Here is a 21,061-nt window from a genome sequence, read left to right as displayed (position 1 = left end):
CGAGGGGCCCCGCTCCGGCGCGGGGGGCCCCGGAGGCCTTTGGGGGAGGGGGAGGAAGCTCCCTTCGAGGCGGACGCTGGCAAGCAAGTAAGGGGTCAGCGGTGCTCTTGAGTGACCAAAACAAAGGGAACGGAGGCAGTAGGCCGTCTAACGGGGTGCGGGGAGGTGCTGCAGCGGGGAGGTTGCGATCAGGCTTGCGGCAGCTGGATTTTTTTATCTCCTCACTTAAGGATGTTGTCCGAGTAGGCTGCAGTCCCTCTAGTGCGAAGAGAGCAGCACAAAAGAGGTGGTGCTGTTCGCTGGTAACTTTGTTTTTGGTTTCTTTTTTTGTTTGCAACGCTTCGCCTCTCAGTCTCTGTCAAGCTAGGCTAGTGAATGTGCTTAGAAGCTTACATTTTTAGTCCGCTAAAATACGGTAACTGTTGCTGGCTGAAATGATGTGCAATAATGCATTTTCTTTGATATTTGAAATCTGTAGGAAAAATGGGTTGATACTCGTCTTAGTCAAAGAGAACAATGTGGTACTGTGTTGGCTGCTCTGGACACTGATATCAGTGTTGAAATACTAGGGGTTGTCATCCATCCATGAAGTATCTGGGTGCTATTTAAAGGTGAGGGCCTGCATAATTAAATGAGAGGGCCTGCTAGGAAAACCGTGTAGCATTATACTTGTTACTTGAATTTCTGATCGTTAGGCCCTGCTCATAACTTTAAAAGGTCAAACATAGTAATGGATAATAGCATGATTTTCTCCTGACTTAGTGTAAGGGAAAATGATCGATGCTTTATACCTAAACTGACAAAATCATGGGATAAGAAGAAAACAGTTTCCCTGTTGTTTTGTCTTTGGTCTGTAATCAGGTTGGTAGAAGTTAACAAGTTAATGTTTGTCCCTTTTTTGAGAGCTCAAACTACAATTAATCTGAAAGCATTTGAGGTTAAAAAGAAGGAAAAAGCTTAGTTCCTATAGTATTAGAATACAGGTTAATAGGTTCATAGCTTTTTAGTGGGAGGAGAATAAGGGAAAACAAAGATTGAAAATATGAAAGAAGATGCTTAATAGAGTAGTGAAAGTGAGAAGGCTCTTTGCAAGGAGCTACAAGCTGGTGAAATGCGGATCTGTACTGAGAGTATAATGTAGTAATGTTTTCCACACTTATTTTGTCAAATACAGATGTGTGGCTTCTCAACAACCTGTCTTTTCTACTCTGGGACTAATTTTAAATCAGATGTAGATGCTTCTTGAAATTTCGCTTAATATGACTAGTCACTAGTTGTTGAGGTATGTATTTTTTAAATAGGTGAAAGAGGTGTGCACTGGTAGTATCAAGGCTGGCCTCAGATACAGTTATGTTTGTCCTTCCCTGCAGTGGGAGATCAGGTAAAGTTTGTGAGAAGAGCAGCTGTAATGTAAGTTGCAGTTAATTTCCTAGTAGAGTGAACTTCTGTATTCCCTGGCCATAGATGTGAATGAATACAGTACCAGAGGCACCTAAAATGGCTTTAAAGCATATTTTGTGCTCTTCATGCTAGTTGTGGAGGAGAAAGCTTGGAGGGAAGAAAGATGTGTGACTACGAGCCCGTACAAATCTTCTCTTAGTTTGTGAATTGACAGTACTCTTTGTGCGACTGACCTCTATGTTTGCTGTAGAGTTGGTTTCACCTTCTTTGCAGGCCTTCATTGCAGGAAATGGAGGGGAAGTGTGTCTAAGTAAAACACACCGGGAGAAGAATTATAAAACCACAGGTATTGCTGGAGGGCGCTTGGGCAGGGTAATACCTGTTACTGAAAGCACTGAAACTAGTTGAATTTATGCTTTGAACAATCTAGATTTCAAGCTATGGTCTCTTCCTGGAAGGTATAATCTCTATGGAGGAGTGAAATCAAAAGGCTTAATTGAGAGAAAGAGAGCTAATGATGAGAGCGTTCCTGATCAGTCTGGACATATTTCATTCACTAAATATCTTGGAGGATAATAATACTTTCTTTGTGTTTGATTTATTTTTAATTTCTTGAAGATGAATGTTGCTGTTCTTGTAGACTAGCTTTAAGGAAGGAAATTTCTTTCTGTGGGGTTTTGATCACCTCTGAAATCCTTTTTCTTCCCCCTCTCCCTGCAGTGCAAGTCAGCCTGTTGTCTGTTATCTTTCACTGTTTGGGTGTGTGCTCATACTATACTCCCTTAAGTATGTTGCTGGGCATCCTGTATTTGGGTAGTGTAGAAACCCAAAAGTCAGTTTGTGTGTTCAAGGAGGTGCTAAGTATGCAATTAAGGGAAGTTCTGATCTGAAATGGTGTGTTGTGACCTGATACCATTCTCTCCCTGATACTACCTTCTGCCTCTTCTCTTTGTGTACAAAACCATGATCAGTCCCAAACAAATGGCACTTACAGTAGAGGGACTGCCTTACCCTTACTTAAATATTTAGTGTATAGGGAAATAGGTTGTTCTCTAATTATCTTTTAAAGTCTAATACTTTCACTTTGCATATCAGATAGAATGAAAACACTTCTAGTTATTTATTATTTCTTGAGGGAGAATGTAAGCAAGTAAAACCAAAATCACAAATGATTATAGTATTATGGATGTGAGAATGCACTTACCGTGGTGGCTACCTCTTTTTAATAGCATGAATCAATCTTATTAAGGACAGTTATACTTCACAGGGTCAAAAGATGATTCAGGTTAAAAGGGATCTCAGGAGTTCTCTAGTCCTGCTCAGTGTAGCATCAGTCATGAGGCCAGACCAGGTGGCTTTATCCAGTCAGCCCTTGAAAGCCTCCAGTGATGGAGGCCACACAGCTACCTTGGGCCCCTGTTCCACTGCTGAGCTGTCCTCAGGGCGGGAGGAACATTTTTCCCTCCCCATACCCATCAGAATATCTCTTATTTCAACATGTGTTACCTCTTGTCCTCCTGTTGTGCGCTGCTGTGAAGAGCCTAATTCCATGTCACTAATTCTCTCATGGGACCTGGAAGGCTGCTGTTAGGCCTCTCTGAAGCCTTTTATTCTCCAGGCTGAACAAGCCTGGTTTTGTCAGCTTCCTCTCATAGGGTAAGTGCTCCAGTCCCTGGCTATCTTGGTGGCCCTCCACCAAGCTCATATAGTTTGATGTCCGTCTTCCCCTGGGAGAACCAAAACAGAGTATTCTAGATGCTGTCTAACGAGTTCTGTGTAGAAGGAAATAATCACTTCCCCTCATCTTCTGGTTCTGTTCCTGTTAATATAGCCCACGATACCACTTGCCTTTGCTCACAGGACACACTGTTGGCTCATGGTCTGCTTTCTGTCTGTCAGACTCCCAGCTAGTCTTAGCCTGGGGTTCTTCCTTCAGATGCAGGACTTTGCTTTTGTCTCTGTTGAATTTCATGAGGCTCCTGTCAGCCACCTCCTTTCAGCCTTACTGAAGCTGAGGTAAGTGACATCCACTCCTCTCCCCTCAGCCACAAATCCTGCCGTTTCTAACAGAGGGGAAGTGATTATTATGTTCCCCTCCGCCCTGAGGACAGCGCAGCAGTGGAACAGGGGCCCAGGGTAGCTGTATGGCCTCCATCACTGGAGGCTTTCAAGGGCTGACTGGATAAAGCCACCTGGTCTGGCCTCATGGCTGATGCTATACTGGGCAGGACTAGAGAACTTGTGAGATCCCTTCTAACCTGAATTAATCTATTATCCTAAGTAACTGTAAAAATTGAAAATAATTTTGATAGTGTATTTCCTATCCCCCAACCATTACTGTTTGCTTTTCTAGACTGAGGGATGCCTAGGTTAGAGTCCCTTTATCCTTCTTCAGCACAGTTGGTGATGTGGCTTAGGCTTTTGATTGTACCTGAATACAAAATAGGATAAAGATAAGGAGCTCAAAGTGTATCTTGTAGATGTTCTATGACATGCATGTTGGAAGCTCAATATTCATTTGGCTACATGAAGTAGTAGCATAAAAGGATAGTCTATAATCTAGATTTGTACTGGATCTTCTGCTTGAAAGAAGTTAATGGCAATTTACTAATATAATAGCCTGTTCATGCATAATTGGGACAGTGACTGTTGCAACAAAGTTGCCATCATGAAAAGCAAAGTGAACTTTTTTTTTGAATCGGACTGATCTTGAGTTTGGGCCTGGGTTGGCATGGAGGAGGTATCCCGTTAAGTCTGTCTGTCTTCTTGGCCCAGCAGAATCTTTTTGTTTGGGGGAGGGAGGTACGGTTGACACAGCGAACAGATAGTGTTTGGCATAAGGTCTTATACATGGCAGAGAAGCTGCAAGGAAGATGGAAAGAAACATGTGGCTGGGATCCAGCATCTCTTCAGCTGCTGACAGAGGTACTGGATCCCAGTCACAGGTTAGCAGCTACATTGTAAGCATGGCTTGGGCTTGGTTATGTGGTGCTGTGTAAACTAGCTAAGATTATGGCTCTCAGAAAAGATTTGTTTCCATTTTTTGCTTCCTTCTGGCTGTGAATGCTTGCTGCTTACCTGGCTTGTCTAGTCACCAGACCTTTCTGTGAGGTGCTTTAATTTGTTTAAAATACTAGAAAATGAATCCATATTAAGGGAAAGAAAACTGAATAGAAAGCTTATGGAGAGGTCAGCTTGTCATTCCAGAGCTGGTGGGAGGGGAGCAAGCTGCCGTATTGGATAAGGCATGTGTGAAACTGCCCTCAGTTTTTTTTGTGTGTTTGAGCCCTTGCTAGACCTCCACTGCCCTGTTCCCTGTGAGATGTTAACTGTCCTGTTCTAAGGAGAGCAGAACAGACTGCTCCTATTTTACAACCCTTCTTCATAGTTCAGCTTTCTTTATAGTTTAGTGAAAGTGTAGTTTGTCTGTAACTTCAAACACAACAATTGTGATTAATCAGCAGTACTGTCACACTTTCAGAACTTAAACTGATTATCTCTAGTTATCATAAACTCTTTCATTAGATCTTCCTCTCCTATGTGATACCATGTTTTTGAGTTTTGAGATGGATCCTAAACCTATGTGGGTTGTCTTAGGATGCGCTCTGTGTGTGTGTGCGATCTCTAGTCTGAATTCCCTTCTGCTAAATCTGCTGGACTCTTTAAACTCATCTTCCCTCTAGTGTGAGTTGTATTTACTGGGAATAAATGAATTATCTGTAGATCCTGCTTTTATGAGTTGTCTCAGTGGATTAAATTTTTCTCTTAATATGCTTTGGGCGCTTGGTTGTTAAAATTTAGTAACTTTAAATTGGCTTCCAAAAACTATCTGTAGTTGTAGGGTAGCTATCGTCTGTTACTGTTGCAGTATTTGGGAATCACGCAGCCCTTCTGGAAGAAATTTTCCTGAAATTGCATGGATTGTCCATGAAAATATCTATAGTTCAGTCATGCAGTCTGGCAGTGCCAGTTGAGGGAGTTTGTGTCCCAAGTTGCTTGTTTGCATTTGTTCTGTTGTGCTGACAAACCATTCTGTGGAACAAATCAGTGAACCGAGATGGCTGAAAAAATAACTCTGTCAAAGGAGTTTTTCTTAACAGAAGTTGTTTCACAGTAGTTGTTACAACTGAAAGAGCACATGAGTATGAATGGCCTTAACCTGCCAGTGCTGCTGAGGAAAAAGGCACTTGGAAACAAGAGGGAGAGTGCTTAGTCTTTTTAATCCTCCAACCTCTTCACATCTTTTTCCCTAACTTTTTTGCTCCTTCCTTCTGTAGGATTGCTGCGGAGATACAGGAGTCGGAGGCACCAAATGAATGTTGAAATTTTCTAACCTCTTTATTAGGGGTTAGAAAGGGTTACAAACAAGTCAAAACTGACAGAAATCTGATTTTGATAAATACAATGCTGTGCATAGTAAGCTGTCGTTGTTCACAAATCAGACTGATTAGGTAGCTTACCTTCAGAGAGTTTGCCATTCCTGTTGACAAAGAATCACAGTTGTCTCCTGCTGCTGCAGTGTGTTGTAAACTAATTCATGAAGTAGATGAACAGAAGGTCTTCTGCCTGTCTTGCTTAAGAATATGGTTATGAACTAGACTCCAAGGTAAAAAAATCAATTAGCATTTTTAGTACTTCACGAGATCAACTTCTCAAGAGATTGTGAAAGTGCAGTTCTATTTTGAAGCATATTTCAACATGCAGACACGTTTTACTGACTTCCCCCACTAACTTCTTATGCATCCATACAATCTTTCAGTACTTTTCTTTGCGTTTCAAGTGATTGAGTAAGAATACAGCCACAACATATGTGGTACTGAGTAAAGGATATAAAGCTGAGGTAGGTTGGACACGCTGTATGACATGCAACGTAGCTTAGTTGCGCAAGTTAAATGAGATAAAGTAGATTTTTTTATTGGGTAAAGTTTTCTGAAAAACAAGATGTCTGTTGGATATTTTGCAATTAGAAATTCTTGGAGGCAAGTTTTTAAGACAGTGGAGAAACTATTACTTAAAGGTTACTAATTTTGTTGATAACCATAAATGGTATGGTAGGAAGGTGCTATGGAGCTAACTTTAGGGAAGACTTAAAAGCGTGTTTCTGGAATATGAGGAACCTTTTAAATTAATTTCAAAATTGGCAAGCAAGAAGTTAACCTCAGTTTGCATTTTCACTTAACTTCCAATAGAAATTTTATTTTAATGGTAGGTATTCCACTACAGCGGAGAGAGCTGTGGCAAGACAGATGAGAAAGTTATTAACATTTTAGGCATGTAGTTTTTCTGCTGGTCTGCACTGAATTTCTTGTGATTTCTTGTGCAGTGTTTCCAGGAGGCACTTTGGAGACACCTACCTTAAGTAACTTAATGGCTTGCTAATTAAAGTCAACTTGTTAAAACAATAGCTCTTCCCAGTTAATCTCCATCAAAAACATTGAGGCAATGTTTCCCTGAAGAGGAACTTCTTATCCACATGGAAAGCAACTGTTTAGCTAGTGTCAGCCTATTGTGAAAACTAACCTTGTTTTCAGTCTATGTGTTAGATAAACTATAAACTGCCACAGCAGGAGCTACTTCGTGAGCTGTTTAGTCATCACTTCAGCAGTGCTATCTCCCACAAAGAGAGCAATGTGGACAATGGAGAAATGTCTGCTTTATTGGCTCAGACCTTTACTGTGTGTCAAGATCCTTCAGTGTCTGAAGTAGCTATTGTGAATTTAGGCTGTTGTATAAGTCAAATGTATAGACTCATGTAAGTACTTTGTGCCAGAAAATGATGCACAACAGATTTTTGTTATAATTTGAATGGAGTTATAGGACTAACTTCTGTACTTAAAAGAATGACATATACTTTTTAAGACTTATTTTTAATATAAAATTCATAAAAATAGTAATTGATTTTTAAATGGAAATTTGTACTAAATTATGTATAATAAATGAATTGATTGTCTTTTGCTTATTCTGTACAAGATCTTTCATACCTTTTTTCCCAAGTACTAGAAAAGAAGAGCCAACATTCCTACCTTTTGGCTGCTTTGTTTAGTCTCTTAAACCAGATAAAAAGCTGGAAAGAAAATCTTTGAACCTCTAGAAGAGAGTAATCCTGTCAAAACACTTGTAAAACAGTTTCAAGATGCACTGTTGAATTTGCTTTAGGTGCTTTGAACTACAATTGGCAAGTTATTGACCTGTTTAATATGCTAAATCAAATTTATAGATGTAATTTGAAGTATCTGAATACTTTAATACTTTGTAATGATGAGTCCTTTCCAAGAAATGAATTATTGGCTGAGACCAGGTTATAGTTTCACAACAATTTCTAGGCTGTTTTGATCAAGCCTTGCCTAGCCTTTGAACGTTGCTTGCTTTGTGCTAAGTTGGACATATGTGTAGTCAGAAAGGTTTGGGGAAAAGCTTTTTGTCCTCTCTTCACTGTCCTGACTTCAGACACATTTGTTTCTGAGCCTGTTTGGTACTTGGCTGTGTAAATGGTTGTACAGAATATAAAGGAGTAGAATGTGGTTGCTACAAGTGTTAAGGGCTGGAAACCTACTTAAGAGGCCCTTGCAAAAATTTAAGCTACTGTACAAGATAAGGGGCAAAATCTTGTGGTGATGTATGAAAAATGGTAAGTTTAAATGATGAAATATTCTAAGGGTATGAGGTTATTCAGAACATTGTAGAAGGTGTGGAAGGACTTCAAGCTACTGACTGGATAATGAAGTGGCAAATGAAATCTGGTGCAAACAGAAGTAATACACACTGGGAAAAGAAACACTAGTCTGGGAGCAGTTAGAATGAGAACCTGCAGTTTCTAATCATTCTTTGAAACTTTTGACTCAATGCCTGTTTCCCTGCGGGGAAGGCTACAAATGTTACTAGTTGGAAGGGAGCAAAGAATAAAAAATCGCCTGGACTGCCACGCTATTACCCTGTTATTATTGTAAACTTATTTTGAATGCTGTATGCATCCTGTCCCATTTGTCAGAAGTTAGAGTAGAACTAGGGAAAAACGGTGGTAACTTTCAATGGCTTTCATGTGAGCAGCAGCAGAATTGGTAGGATTCTTTATCTAGGAAATATGGCTGGGTGGGTCTAAACATTGTTACTGGGCCATGAACGGAGAAGATGGAAAATGACAGTTTAGTTTTCTGATGCGATGATGAAGGGTGTCAAATGAAGTGTCAAGGTGCCAGCTGTGAAACAAGCCAAAAGACTTGCTGCTTTACAGGTTCACCAAAACATGTAGGAAAACTTGCTTAAGAAAATTCCATTAAGGACTTAAAAAAAATTAAAGATGTTACTGCTTGATCTTTGGCTCTGCAGCCTGTAAGAGACCTAGGGAATATTTGGGAGAGGAGTGCTATTCTAAGTTTTTTCTGTTCCTCTGGTCTTCCCTAGTCACTTGTCCAAATATTTTTGTATTTTGGATCAAGCAAGACTTAAACTGGTGACTCAGTTGTGTGTGAGGATGCCAGAGTCACTGGGCTAGGTGGAACACTCCTCTGGCCCATTATGGCTGCTCTTACTGTCATGTCAGTGTTTAGACCTACAGTGATTATAAATAAGCTTGAAACAGCTGTCTAATTTTCTTATATCTAACCTTCTTGGTTTAAACGGTTTGGTACAAAAAGAATTGTTTGCTCTCTAGAATATTAACTTTTGCATTTTTGCATATTTTTTATGTTTTTAAGCCATTATAATTCCAATTTTATTTTCATATTGAATGTAACTAGTAAACTTTTTAGGGAGAAGGGATTCATTTCTCTTTGAAACTTCAGAGTAACTTCTGTAACATCTGAATAGTAATTATCATCAAACTATATAGGACACTGATTCATTTACTGGTTTTGTTGGTGCTTTGTGATTAATTCAAATGTTCCTGGTGCTGATTGTGTATCTAAGCTAACTTGAGTGAGGTGAAACTTTGCTCTTTCAATTGACTCTGTTCTGTTTAACTCCCTGATCTCTCCTATGTGCATCATAGTTATACATACATTTAGTTTCTAAAGAGAAAATACATTTAGATAAAGGAATGGTAACTTTATTTTGTAGTCTCAAATTCTGCCTATTACTTATGAAGATTCTTGTGCATTATCTGGTCCTATTTTATAACTTTCTCTATTTTACTCCTTTACTTGGAGTGTAGTGTTTGATGGCTAGTTTGACATAAAAGCATATTCACACTTCTTTATATATATACTTTATATATAAATAGGCTCTATATTGTGGAATTGTATGAGGAAAAAAATGATTATTGAATCAAGTCATTTATAGTTTTGAGTTTCACGTGTGAAGAAAGATTGCAAGATCTCTTGTTTTTTCCTTCCTTATTCTTTTTCTCTCTGATTCTAACAGAGAGGAAAACTTATTTTATGTTAGAAGTTTAACGTGTAGAAATTCTTCCTGTGCTGGAAACCTCTACAGCTATGCTTAGTGGCTAAGCATAATGCTGTGTTGGATGTACCTGAGTTAGTATAGACCTTGAGATAACACAGTGCTCAACCTTGTTTCTTTCCCCCCCTCTGTGTTTTTGGTTGGTGGTTTGGGGTGTGTTTGGGGTGTGTGTGTTTGTTTCTTTTTTTTTTTATTCTGAGTAACTAACTGCTGAGTACCATGTTATTTGTCAACTACTATTCTCCCTACCAAGGTAATGTGGTCAGAATTGGCTTAGAACCTTTTTAGCTTCCTTGGAATTTTAGAAAGTCACTCAAGTTGCTGACAGCTAATGTTTTGCATAAGTAATCCTGTATTGAATGATTTTGATGCATTCTTTGATTCTTCTGGTGACTTTATGAAGAGTGTCTGAGCTGGAACGATTGCATCTCCCCATCCTCATTTACATTAGTTGATTTCATAAAAGATTTTTCTTGTCTCTTTCAAATTTTGGAGACTCTTACTACTGTAAGTAGTAAGAGTACCAAGTTTTTAGTTACCTGAAGTTCTGGAGTTAGCTAAGTGAGTTTTATCTGTGACTCATATTAATATTAAATATATGGTTTCTTACTTTAACCTAATCCTGATTACCTTTTCTTTTACTTCCCTTTCTCCAGAGACTCTACAGCGGTGGGTAATTCATTGGTCCATAAACGGTCTCCTTTACGTCGAAGCCATAAGACCTCAGCATCTCTGACCAAACTGTCGTTACGTGATGGACAGAAAGCCAAAAAGCCACTGTGTAAATTTGAGGAAGGTCAGGATGTCCTAGCTAGATGGTCAGATGGCTTGTTTTATCTTGGAACTATCAAAAAGGTAAACAATTTTTTTAACTTCACTGGAGTCTGTAACAGTATCATATGTTGGTTAAATATTACAGTATTATTGTCTTGCTTACTTAGTATTAAATACATTCTTCTATTTAGTCTTTTTACTCATGTCTTCCACTGTATTTTTGTTTTTCAGATAAACAAACTGAAACAGAACTGCTTCATTATATTTGAAGACAGTTCCAAATCCTGGGTTCTCTGGAAGGACATACAAACAGGCAAGAACTTCAGTGAAGTAGTCGTTGTTTGGTATTTTATTTGTTTAGATTACTATATCTGTTAATTTATGACATTATATTCTTGTATCCTAAAAAGCAATACAGTTTAATGTGACTCAGCATCATGAATTAGGCAAATTAAAAAAAAAGAAAAAAGTTATTTTCAAGCAACTCTATCATTGCAGCAACTTTTTTTTTTGTTTTCACAAAAGTATGTGCATGGAGGGGAGAACACTTCTAAAATTACCACATTTGAGTTCATTTGGATGGGGATAGAGTCTAATAGTCTGTCTTAACAGAGAACTCTAGTCCTAATTTACACCGAGTTTATGTCCTCCTATTGTTTTCAGTTGAAACAACGTGATGTGGAAAGAAATCAGACTGGAAAATCCTAGATTTGAATGGAGTTCTCACATTTAAAAGTAACATCATAACTGTTGCACATAAGAAACCATTACAGGTTTTGGAGTTTTCATGTGATATAAAGAAATGTGCAATTATCAAGTGAGACATCTATTGTATTTCAGTTTTGATTTTTTACTTTTTTTCAGATATTTAGTGAGTAGCTAGTATTTTGATAATCTAATGCTAATGAAGCATGGATGACAATTTCAGTGTCAATTTCTTCTGAAAATCAGTTATAATTTCCTCAAAGGCAATGGAAATCTGATCTGGCTCTCACTGATTCTTGATGTTTAACTAAACAGTTTATCTGCTGACAAGAGAAGCTTTGTATTCATAATAGCAAAAATTCAACTGCTTTATTTCTGAGAAGCTTTTAAAATACTGCTGTTCTGCTTCTGTATAGTACTACTTTATGATCTTTGATTCATTTATCATAACTATCAAACTTTAGTGCATAACATGTAGATTAAGAAACTTGTAATAATACAAATTTTTACCTTGGTATGTGTTATAATTGGAGCAAGATGTAGTTTTGTTTCCATTTTTTTTTCTTAGCTCTACTTTTACCATGTGCTTTTGTATGCTATTTTTGGGGTTTACTATTGAAGTACCTTGGGCAGATCTGTCAAAAAGAAATGCACCAAATTGTGCATGTATTTACATGAAAAGAAGCACAAACTACTGTAAATACAAAATATATGTCAGTTGTCCAGATAGGATTTGTTTATATGTATTTTTTTAGCCTATGTTTACATTCTTTATTTTGTTATCTGATTTTTTTGTTACTATTAAAGAAGCATGGATTGCATAGTAAATAGGCATTATATAGCCTATAAATATCTGATAGCCTATGATAAGCGATATAAATATTTGTCACATACAGTCTGTACAAAATGTTTGAATTTATTTCTGTTAGGAAGTTAAGCTCTGTAACTATGTTTCTACAATGCATGGATCTGTAACTGAAATTGCGAAAAAAAAACCATACATGTGGTAACCATTCCAACTGCAGATGTAATCTGAAAAAAAAATCACACTTTCATCTTTGTCTAGGAGCCACTGAAAGTGGGGAAATGGTCTGTACAATATGTCAGGAAGAGTATTCAGAAGCACCAAATGAAATGGTTATATGTGATAAATGTGGGCAAGGTAACTAGATTTTTTTCTATTTACTGCATTTTAAAAGATGTTTTGATTTGTTTTATGAAGGAGGATATTTGCCTGGCTATGACTGACTGCTCAACTGATCTTAAATTTTATAGCCCTTAGTGGCTATTAACAGCTCAGTGAATAATGATAATCCATGTTAAAGTGACTAACACCTGTTCTGTAAGTAAAGTTTATTTTTTCTACTAAGAAAATTTAAAAGACCATTTTGAATGTGTTACCGATCTTTTTGATCAGAGTTTTGATACTTAATGATGGATAATGCCTTATAGTTGCGTTAAAATTATATACAGTTAATTCTGTGTAGGCTGCTTTTGCCATTTTAATAACACTTTGGTTGATTATTTTTTTATACAGGCTATCATCAGCTGTGTCACACCCCAAATATTGATTCTAGCGTGATTGATTCAGATGATAAATGGCTCTGTCGACAGTGCGTTTTTGCAACAACAACAAAGGTGTGGTTCTAGACAAATGTTTGTTAATACATCCCATATTGCATGCATACCTTGTTTTTTGACGTTGAAACAAAAAATTAAAAGAAATAGCTTTTTTCAGTGATTTGTTTTTTTGTTAACTTTGATCTGAATGGAAGTTTTGTATATTGGGAGTTAATATTTATTTTAGAAATACATGACATTTGGCTTTCAATTTCTTTTTAAACAAATATACTAGTATTAGAACATAAATACCGGTGAAAGTATTTTACTTGATTATACACGAATTTTTGTACCTTTCAAATTAAAGGATTTGAAAGTTTCAGAAACATATTATTGTTTTTTGTAAACTAATGTATTTGTCTTGGCCTAGAGGGGTGGTGCTCTTAAGAAAGGACCAAATGCCAAAGCACTGCAAGTCATGAAACAAACATTACCGTATAACGCAACAGACCTTGAGTGGGATGCAGGTCATAAAACCAATGTCCAACAGTGTTACTGCTATTGTGGAGGACCTGGAGAGTAAGTAAACAGATAACATATAAGAACTTTTCTCCGTAATGCAGCTGCAAACTTTGGCCCTGATCCTGTAGACTTTTACTTGTGAACTTGTTATTTTCTGTTTCTATTGTGCGTAGGTATTAAACTCAATACAAAGTGGAATTTTGAATTATTTTTTTAAAATGTCTCATGGGAAATAAGTTTTTAATGGCTTTCCTTCTCCCATCAGATCTTTTGGTTTGTTTTAGTTTTGTCATGTGACTGTCACATAATATCACAGTCCATTCTACAACAAGCAAGAATATATTTTTGAGCATTGCTACTGTTAATGTGTTGAGATTGGATGGAGTTGTTTGTTGATCTTGCAATTCTAGGCAGTGTTTTTCTGATGTTAACTTAACTCTGTCATTAGTCCTAAAAATAAATGTATCTAGAGATTAGTTTATTAAATTTTATTGGAATAGACAGCTGTGTGATTCTACCATAACATCATACCCTGGATTGCAATTGTTGGTGGAGGAAAGACTTTTTTTCTTCTTATGGCATTAGAGTCCTCTGCTGGTTCTTTCCTCTTACTGCCTTTCTTGTAAGACTTCTTAAGCAGGTAGAGATAAATACTCTGGTGTCTGCATGGATGAGTGAATGAGTAAAATAGCATTGAAGATTTGAAGTCAAGGCAAGTCAAGAGTCCCACAAAGAATGGAAGCTGTTGAGTTTATACTCATAGGATAGAGCTCTGGTTTGAGAATTTTGCGGACTTGGACAAACATCACCTTCAGTTTTGCATGGTTCCTTTTCTCAAGGGAGAAGCTGAGAAAGGAAAAGAAAAAAAAAAAGTGTAAACTATGAGGTTCATTTTGAGGATTCAAGTAGTTGAATCCTCAGAACAAATATTTGTGACTTAATGCAGTTGTGTCAGAAGCTAATCCGGTATGTGAGAAGCAACTTATATGGAGTTACTGAATTCTTATTATTGAGAATTAAAAGGTGGTTGTCAGAGGAAATTAAATTTTTGTTTTCTTCATTTAATAACTTAATTCATCCTTTTACTAGACTGTCTTTTATTATTCTTAGTCACACTTTTCTAGTAATGGTTCATTATGGAACTAAATGTTACTGAAATATCCCTACAGATGACATTTTGTTTTATAAACTGTGAAAATCAGTTTGTGTGAGAAGATCCCTTGCTATTTAATTTAAATGTAGTGAAGAACAATTTTCAGTAACTTTTTTAACACACTTTGTTTTTCTTTCTGTTGGTGAAGCTGGTATCTAAAGATGTTGCAGTGCTGCAAATGTAAGCAGTGGTTTCATGAGGCTTGCGTGCAGTGCCTCCAAAAGCCAATGCTTTTTGGTGACAGGTAAGAAAATTAATCTGTACTTTATGGTTGTCTTTATTTAGAATGTGGAGGGAATCTCGCATATGAACTTTTATTAAGACATCTCTAATACAACAGTATTTTCCAAAAATGGGGTGAGTTTTGTGTAGAAGATTATGCAAAATAAAGCATGTGTTCAGGTGCCAGGAAAATGCAGTTCTTCATCTCAGTTTAATGAAGGAGGGTGGGGTGGTGGGAGGTGGAGAGGTAACCAGTGGATAGTTGAATTCAAACTGTTACTGACTTCACTTTGCGTGGAAGTCTGTTACACTATAGATGCTAGCAACTGGGAGACTGGAAACTTTGAAGCAGGCCACTTTAGTGGACCTATAAGTTAGATAAGGGCTTTCAAGCTTATGTTGTGTAGGTGACTAATCTTTTGTATGCAACAGGCACTGCACTTCAAGGTAGGCTGTCTGTGTGTATGTGTGTGCAGTAGTAGTTCCCTGTACTAACAGTATAGGGAACTGGAAAAGCTGGAAGGATAGTTAGACTTGAGAGGAGCTCTGTACATCCTCTGTTCACGTGTGATGAGTCAGGACAAAAGGAAATGAAAAAGAGTGCTGGTCTGTGCTTTCATTTTAAGGGGAACTTGAAGCAGTTGGAACAGATGAGAGAGAACTTGAGAAGTGAATCAAGGAGCATCTCATTCATTATCTATTATACTTTCTTTTAGTGTTGGTTGTGCTGGAATGTTTGTATGAAGGAACTGAGTTAGGACCCAGGAATTCATGGGTCCTTTAGATGCACACCTACACTGGTGCACAGGTTTCTGCATTTGAGAGAATGGAGTGGGGACATTACAGAGCATCTTCACTGATGTAGTCACAGTTTGAGGGACTTTGTCAGGGAGTATGAAACAGTGGTACCAGGATAAAGTTGAGGAAGTACCTTGTATCTGGCCTGGTAGTTACCAGTGCAGATTGTGGAAGTTGATAAAGGGAGGTAGACGATGAAAGGACTCTCCAATATCATATGGCTGGGTTTCTAGCCTGCTTAGCTTTAATTTTTTTCATAACTAGGGTGTTAAAACATTAAGAGAGTGTGTGTGTGCAGACACCCACCACCCAAACACATGTACATATACATATGTATATATTTTTAGGTTTTATACGTTCATTTGCTCAGTTTGCAGTTCTGGACCAGAATACCTCAAACGTTTACCCTTGAGATGGTAAGTATGAATTTAAAAAAAAAAAAGAGGGTGAGTTGAATACATATGCTGCTTTTCTTTTTGGTATTTTGATTCTCCTTGCAAAAAAGGAAATTCACTTGCTGTCTGGAGTTGTTTCCTGAGTTCTTAGTGCTTGTATGAACAGGGACAACTTTTCCTTCAAAGTTTATCCTTAAATGTAGAGATATGTTGCATTTGTGTGCTCTTGGAATTTACTCCTGGGTTTGTTCAGTGAAGCGTAGCAAACAACTGCTCACTTGTATATGTGAAGGTTGAAATAGCTGAACAGAGATGTCTTTGCAAGTTTAGGATCCTGCCATTAAATAAGCCAAATGTAGTGAGTACTAGAGTACACATCTTGACACAGTTTATAATAGTTTCCTTGATGAGACTGAATGGTTAGTTGTAGTTTCAAATCTTTGAACTAACCCATATTAGATGTTATATTCAATTTAGTGGATATATGTGCTAACAAATATATGGTGGAAAATACCTTCTTAAATGTCAATTCACCAAAATACTTGCATGAATTCAGAATTGATACATTCAAGTATGAATTCAGACTGACTTAAATATTGCATGGTTTAGACCTGTTTTTGAGTTTAAAAGAACATCATGACAATGAGATGAGGCAGAGATGAAAGAAAGATTCAAAGCAGAAGGAATCACTTCAGGAAGAGAAATGACATGAGACTTCATAATGTTGTTCCCTGGACTGAGTGTTTCAAGTTGTGCTTTGTGTTCCTCCAACTATATCGTGCTAGTATCTTTTCTACTAAATTATTTCAAAGAAAAGCAATTGGAAGAAAAAGACTTTTCCTTGTGTTTTTTATTCAAATATTTCTGAATTCTAGGGTAGATATAGCACATCTATGCCTTTACAACCTAAGTGTTATTCATAAGAAGAAATACTTTGATTCAGAGCTTGAACTCATGGCCTACATTAATGAAAACTGGGATAGATTGCATCCTGGTGAGGTAAGTAATTGGAATACTCTTACTTTTTTTTCTTCACAGTGCATACATATGTCCTGAAAGTTAGCAACCTATGAACTGTTTTATTCTGGATGTTAAGTTCTTTTTTTTCCTTAAAATCTGGTAATGCCAAATAATGAGGAGGTCATCTTTAATTTCCTTGCAGAAATAGAATGCTTTTAAAGTGATGTGTGTGTTTTCTGAGCTGTAAAATTTCTCAAGTAATCGATGTAACTATTATTTTATGATTTGCGTGGCAACTTTATTTATACTGAACTATTTATTCTGTTGCATATATATTTTTTTCCTTTTGTTTCATTTTATAATTCTCGTACTAGTTTGATATTTTAATGTGCATAGACCAGAAAATCTAGATGTAGAACTGAATGCAGAGTATATTGCGTGTGAAGATGTCTTCAAAGTCTATAAGGTGTAACACATAACAAATTACTGTTTGTATGTATGTAACAACACATTTCTTCTTTCCTCCTTCTTCGAAACATGGGGGTGATCAGTTTGTGTCCAGGTCTAAAGATTGTTTTGATCCTTTTCCAGTCTGATTCTGCTACTTGTCAAGGCATCTTGTTTTTATTTCTACTATACTAGTTATTTTTCCAGCTATTTGATGTACTGGGCAGTTATCTTAGCATTAAAGGAAATCCATTTCCCCAAGCAGACTGACTTCATATTTAACTAAGAGGAGCAGTGTAGGTATTTGTTTCTGCATGTAAGGTTGGATGCAAAATTTATGTCAATATTGAAATTGGCATGCTGCTAGTAGAGTATGCGCTCTTTTTGTCATGAAAATTGTTTAGAGTTTGGAAGTTTTTTAATACAGGTGGCATATAACTGGTTTGAAATTTTCTCATCATAAGTACATCCTACTTTTACACTTCTTTTCAGTAAATTCCTACATCTGTAATCCATTTTTACTAGCAGACACAATTTGAGAATCAAATGTATGTTCTTGGTTTAAATGAGTAAATAATTTTCGTAAATAATGGGAAATAGTTTAAAATGTGTATGTTTGGACTGAGTGTCAGTAGTTTGTTAGAAAGACAAGCAAACACTCAAGCATTACTAAAAATGACAGTGTCATTATGAATAGACATCTGATTTACTTTGGGATATATGGCATCTCTTAGCTAAGTCATATCAGGTCAATAATTCTGTCATCAAGTCTCAAGCTTTAACAAAAAGCTGCACAAAATGTAGTAATACTCAATTTTTTCAATAGAATGAAATGTTCTGCCTGTCTTACTGCACAGTTTAACAAATACATAAGCAGTGTTTAATTTTGACTTTTGTTTCTCTTAGTATTGAGGGAAATACAGAAGAAATTAATGTTTGTTATTTCACATAATCTAATTTTCTTTAAATTTAACATAATTTCATGTCAGAATGGCTGGTCAGAGCAGCTGATATGGTATGGATGAGGAGGGTGGAGCTATCTAGTTGCCATTGACTTGGAGCACACATGCCATTCTGAAGTTGAAAGGCTACAGTCCTCATTGTGCTTTTCTTCTCCCTTTTGGCTTTCAATCCATCCACACTCAATCTATGTGAAAACTGCATAACTAAGGGGGAGGAAAGAGGGGGGAGATCCAAAATAAGGAAACTCACCTCTTTGTTGAATGGTACTTTCAATTCCTTAATCAATATTTCTACATATCCAAGGAAACTATTTCTTTTAAATCTGAAGACTACATTTTGGAAGGGGTAGATTTTGAATAAATGCACAAAAGCTGTGTTGAGGAAATCTTCAAGACTTTATTCTGAAAAGATCCTAAATATCTCTCACTAAGCTGGGAAAAATTGTGTTTTGAAACATTTGAGACCAATGTATTTTACTTCTTTGTTTAATCTAGTTTCTTTATTAAACAGAAATCAGTGACAGAAAGAATTAACATCTACAATATAATAGTTTTAGGGCTTTTGTAATATTCTTAGCAACTAGAAATACGGTAGCTTCACTGGAATTTAAAAATAGCTGTCTAAATGTAAAAATAATCTTATCTTATATTCTTTTACATAAATATTGTGTCCTCTTCTTTATAGCCACTGCCATACTTATTCTGCTTTGTCTCTCTAATTCATAAGTACGCAATTCCTCAGAAAGAAGATTCGGTGTTTTGGTAGCTTGATAGGGACTAGCTACTTCAGGCTTTGGTGCAAGAAGTAGCAAAAGGGGTATGAAAATGGATTTACTTTTTTACTCTAACTTTTCTGGGCCTCTTCCATTTTTTTTTTGGTATCATGTTGAGTAATGTTGACAAAAATGGGAATTAGGTCCTGTGGCAGGATTTTCATTAAAATGGTCACCAATAAAATAACTAAGTTCTTGTGTCAATATAGTTATCTTCTGCTTGCAATCTCAGTTAAATTGGGAGTACATAATGCCACAGAAGAATTCTTGTTAGCAGTCTTGGGAGGGAAAGCTAGTATTATGTTCTTTGAGTACACTAAAATTCTTTGAGGTATTTTTCTTGCACTTCTTACAAGTGAAACAAATTCTTTGGCCTGGGCTTGATCCTGATGTGAATTCTGTGGATGTAAATCACACAATATATGGGATTAAGATTAATATCCTTTGGGGTTAGGTAGTTTCCACAGCTAATACTTCATAAATATACTTCACATCCAAATCTGTAGCTTCAGTGACTCAAAGTAACTGGAATCTTTCTATTACTAAAGAATTTGACAGGTTAAATGATCTCTTAATACTTCACAGCTGGCAGACACACCAAAATCTGAAAGATATGAGCATGTACTGGAGGCATTAAATGATTACAAGACCATGTAAGTTATTGGTACTTTTTTTAAATGTTGTTTGCCTATTTAATCTGATGTAGATTACAGTCTTCAGTCTCCTTTGCTCAGTCTATCTGATAATCACTTTGGCTGCAGATAACATGTAAATTTTAAATACTGTTTCTGTTTCAAACTATAACACTACATAACTATTTGAATGGAACCCAGATCATGAGGGAAAAGAAATTGTTTTAACTTCCATCCTCTTTCCACTTCACATTCTGTGTTTGAGAGTGAGGATGGTTAGAGGGGAATAAAATAACATTAGAATGAATATTCTAATTTTCATAGTTCTGTTTTGCATGTGCACTGTTATTTTAAAAGTTGCTTTCCCTGGGGTCAGAATTTTAACAATTAGTTTGAAATCATCTAGGTTTATGTCTGGAAAAGAAATCAAGAAAAAGAAGCATTTGTTTGGCTTGAGAATTCGTGTTCCTCCTGTGCCACCAAATGCTGCTTTCAAGGCTGAGAAAGAACCAGAAGGAACTTCTCATGAGTTCAAAATTAAAGGCAGAAAATCATCTAAACCAATCCCTGATGTGAGGTAAAATAACCCACTCCTTCTAGCAACATTGTTGTAAATTTGGGCTACTTTGGGTATATTTTTGGTGCCTACAAAAAAGGCCTTTTCATTGTAGAAGGTATTTTAAGTGTAAAGGTGCGCTATTTGTGAGAACAAGGTCTTTGAAAGAATTTAATTAGCTTTTTATTAGGATCCTTTTAAAATCCCAAACCAAAAAGCCAACATGAAATTTAGCAGTAAAAACAATAGAAAGTATCACAATTTTACTGCAATTAGGGAAACAAAATCTCGTGCCTTTCTGGAGCTCTGGTGCAATAATCTAACTAGAATTCTAAAGAGGAAGTATGATGTGAAGTTGTAACTTGTATTAGTAAATGTGCCATCTTTTTTACCAAGTGTGATCATATGAATAAACAACACTTAACACTTGTTTATTCCTCTTCAACATTAAGGAATCAGTAATGTCACTAGAGAGAGATCTTAAATCTGTTAATGTTATTCTAGAGGTGAAAATATGTAGCTTTGTGCCTGACAATTTTGATTTACCAGAATAACCTCATTTAGCACAATGTTTTAGCAATAGACGTCTAATCATGTATTCATTGCCAAAGGAAAATATGTGTTCAAAGAAAATTATATTCATAATATAGAACAAAATATAAATTTTCTTCTAGGGATTTAAGTAATGGTATAGAAAGAAAGGGGAAAAAAAAATCAGTAGGTCGTCCACCTGGTCCCTATACAAGAAAAATGATTCACAAAACTCCAGAGACGTCTCCTCTGGTAAGGTTTTGGATATTCCTT

General features: G+C 36.6%; 1 protein-coding gene across 1 annotated transcript; it reads left to right on the top strand.

Moving 5' to 3' along the window:
* Positions 1–230: 230 nt before the first annotated feature.
* On the top strand, positions 231–21,040 carry MTF2 (metal response element binding transcription factor 2; the record flags this gene model as incomplete). The annotated part of the gene is made up of 12 exons (XM_009705403.1): positions 231–286; positions 10,455–10,653; positions 10,804–10,885; positions 12,344–12,439; positions 12,815–12,915; positions 13,268–13,416; positions 14,661–14,756; positions 15,880–15,948; positions 16,803–16,926; positions 19,655–19,722; positions 20,108–20,278; positions 20,932–21,040. Coding segments are annotated over 12 exons (1,320 nt in total), but the record flags the coding sequence as incomplete, so codon positions are not given.
* Positions 21,041–21,061: the final 21 nt, after the last annotated feature.

Source organism: Cariama cristata, unplaced genomic scaffold, assembly GCF_000690535.1.
Source record: "Cariama cristata isolate BGI_N322 unplaced genomic scaffold, ASM69053v1 scaffold38398, whole genome shotgun sequence".
In the NCBI taxonomy this organism is placed as follows: domain Eukaryota; kingdom Metazoa; phylum Chordata; class Aves; order Cariamiformes; family Cariamidae; genus Cariama; species Cariama cristata.
This window is presented reverse-complemented; position numbering and strand designations above follow the sequence as displayed.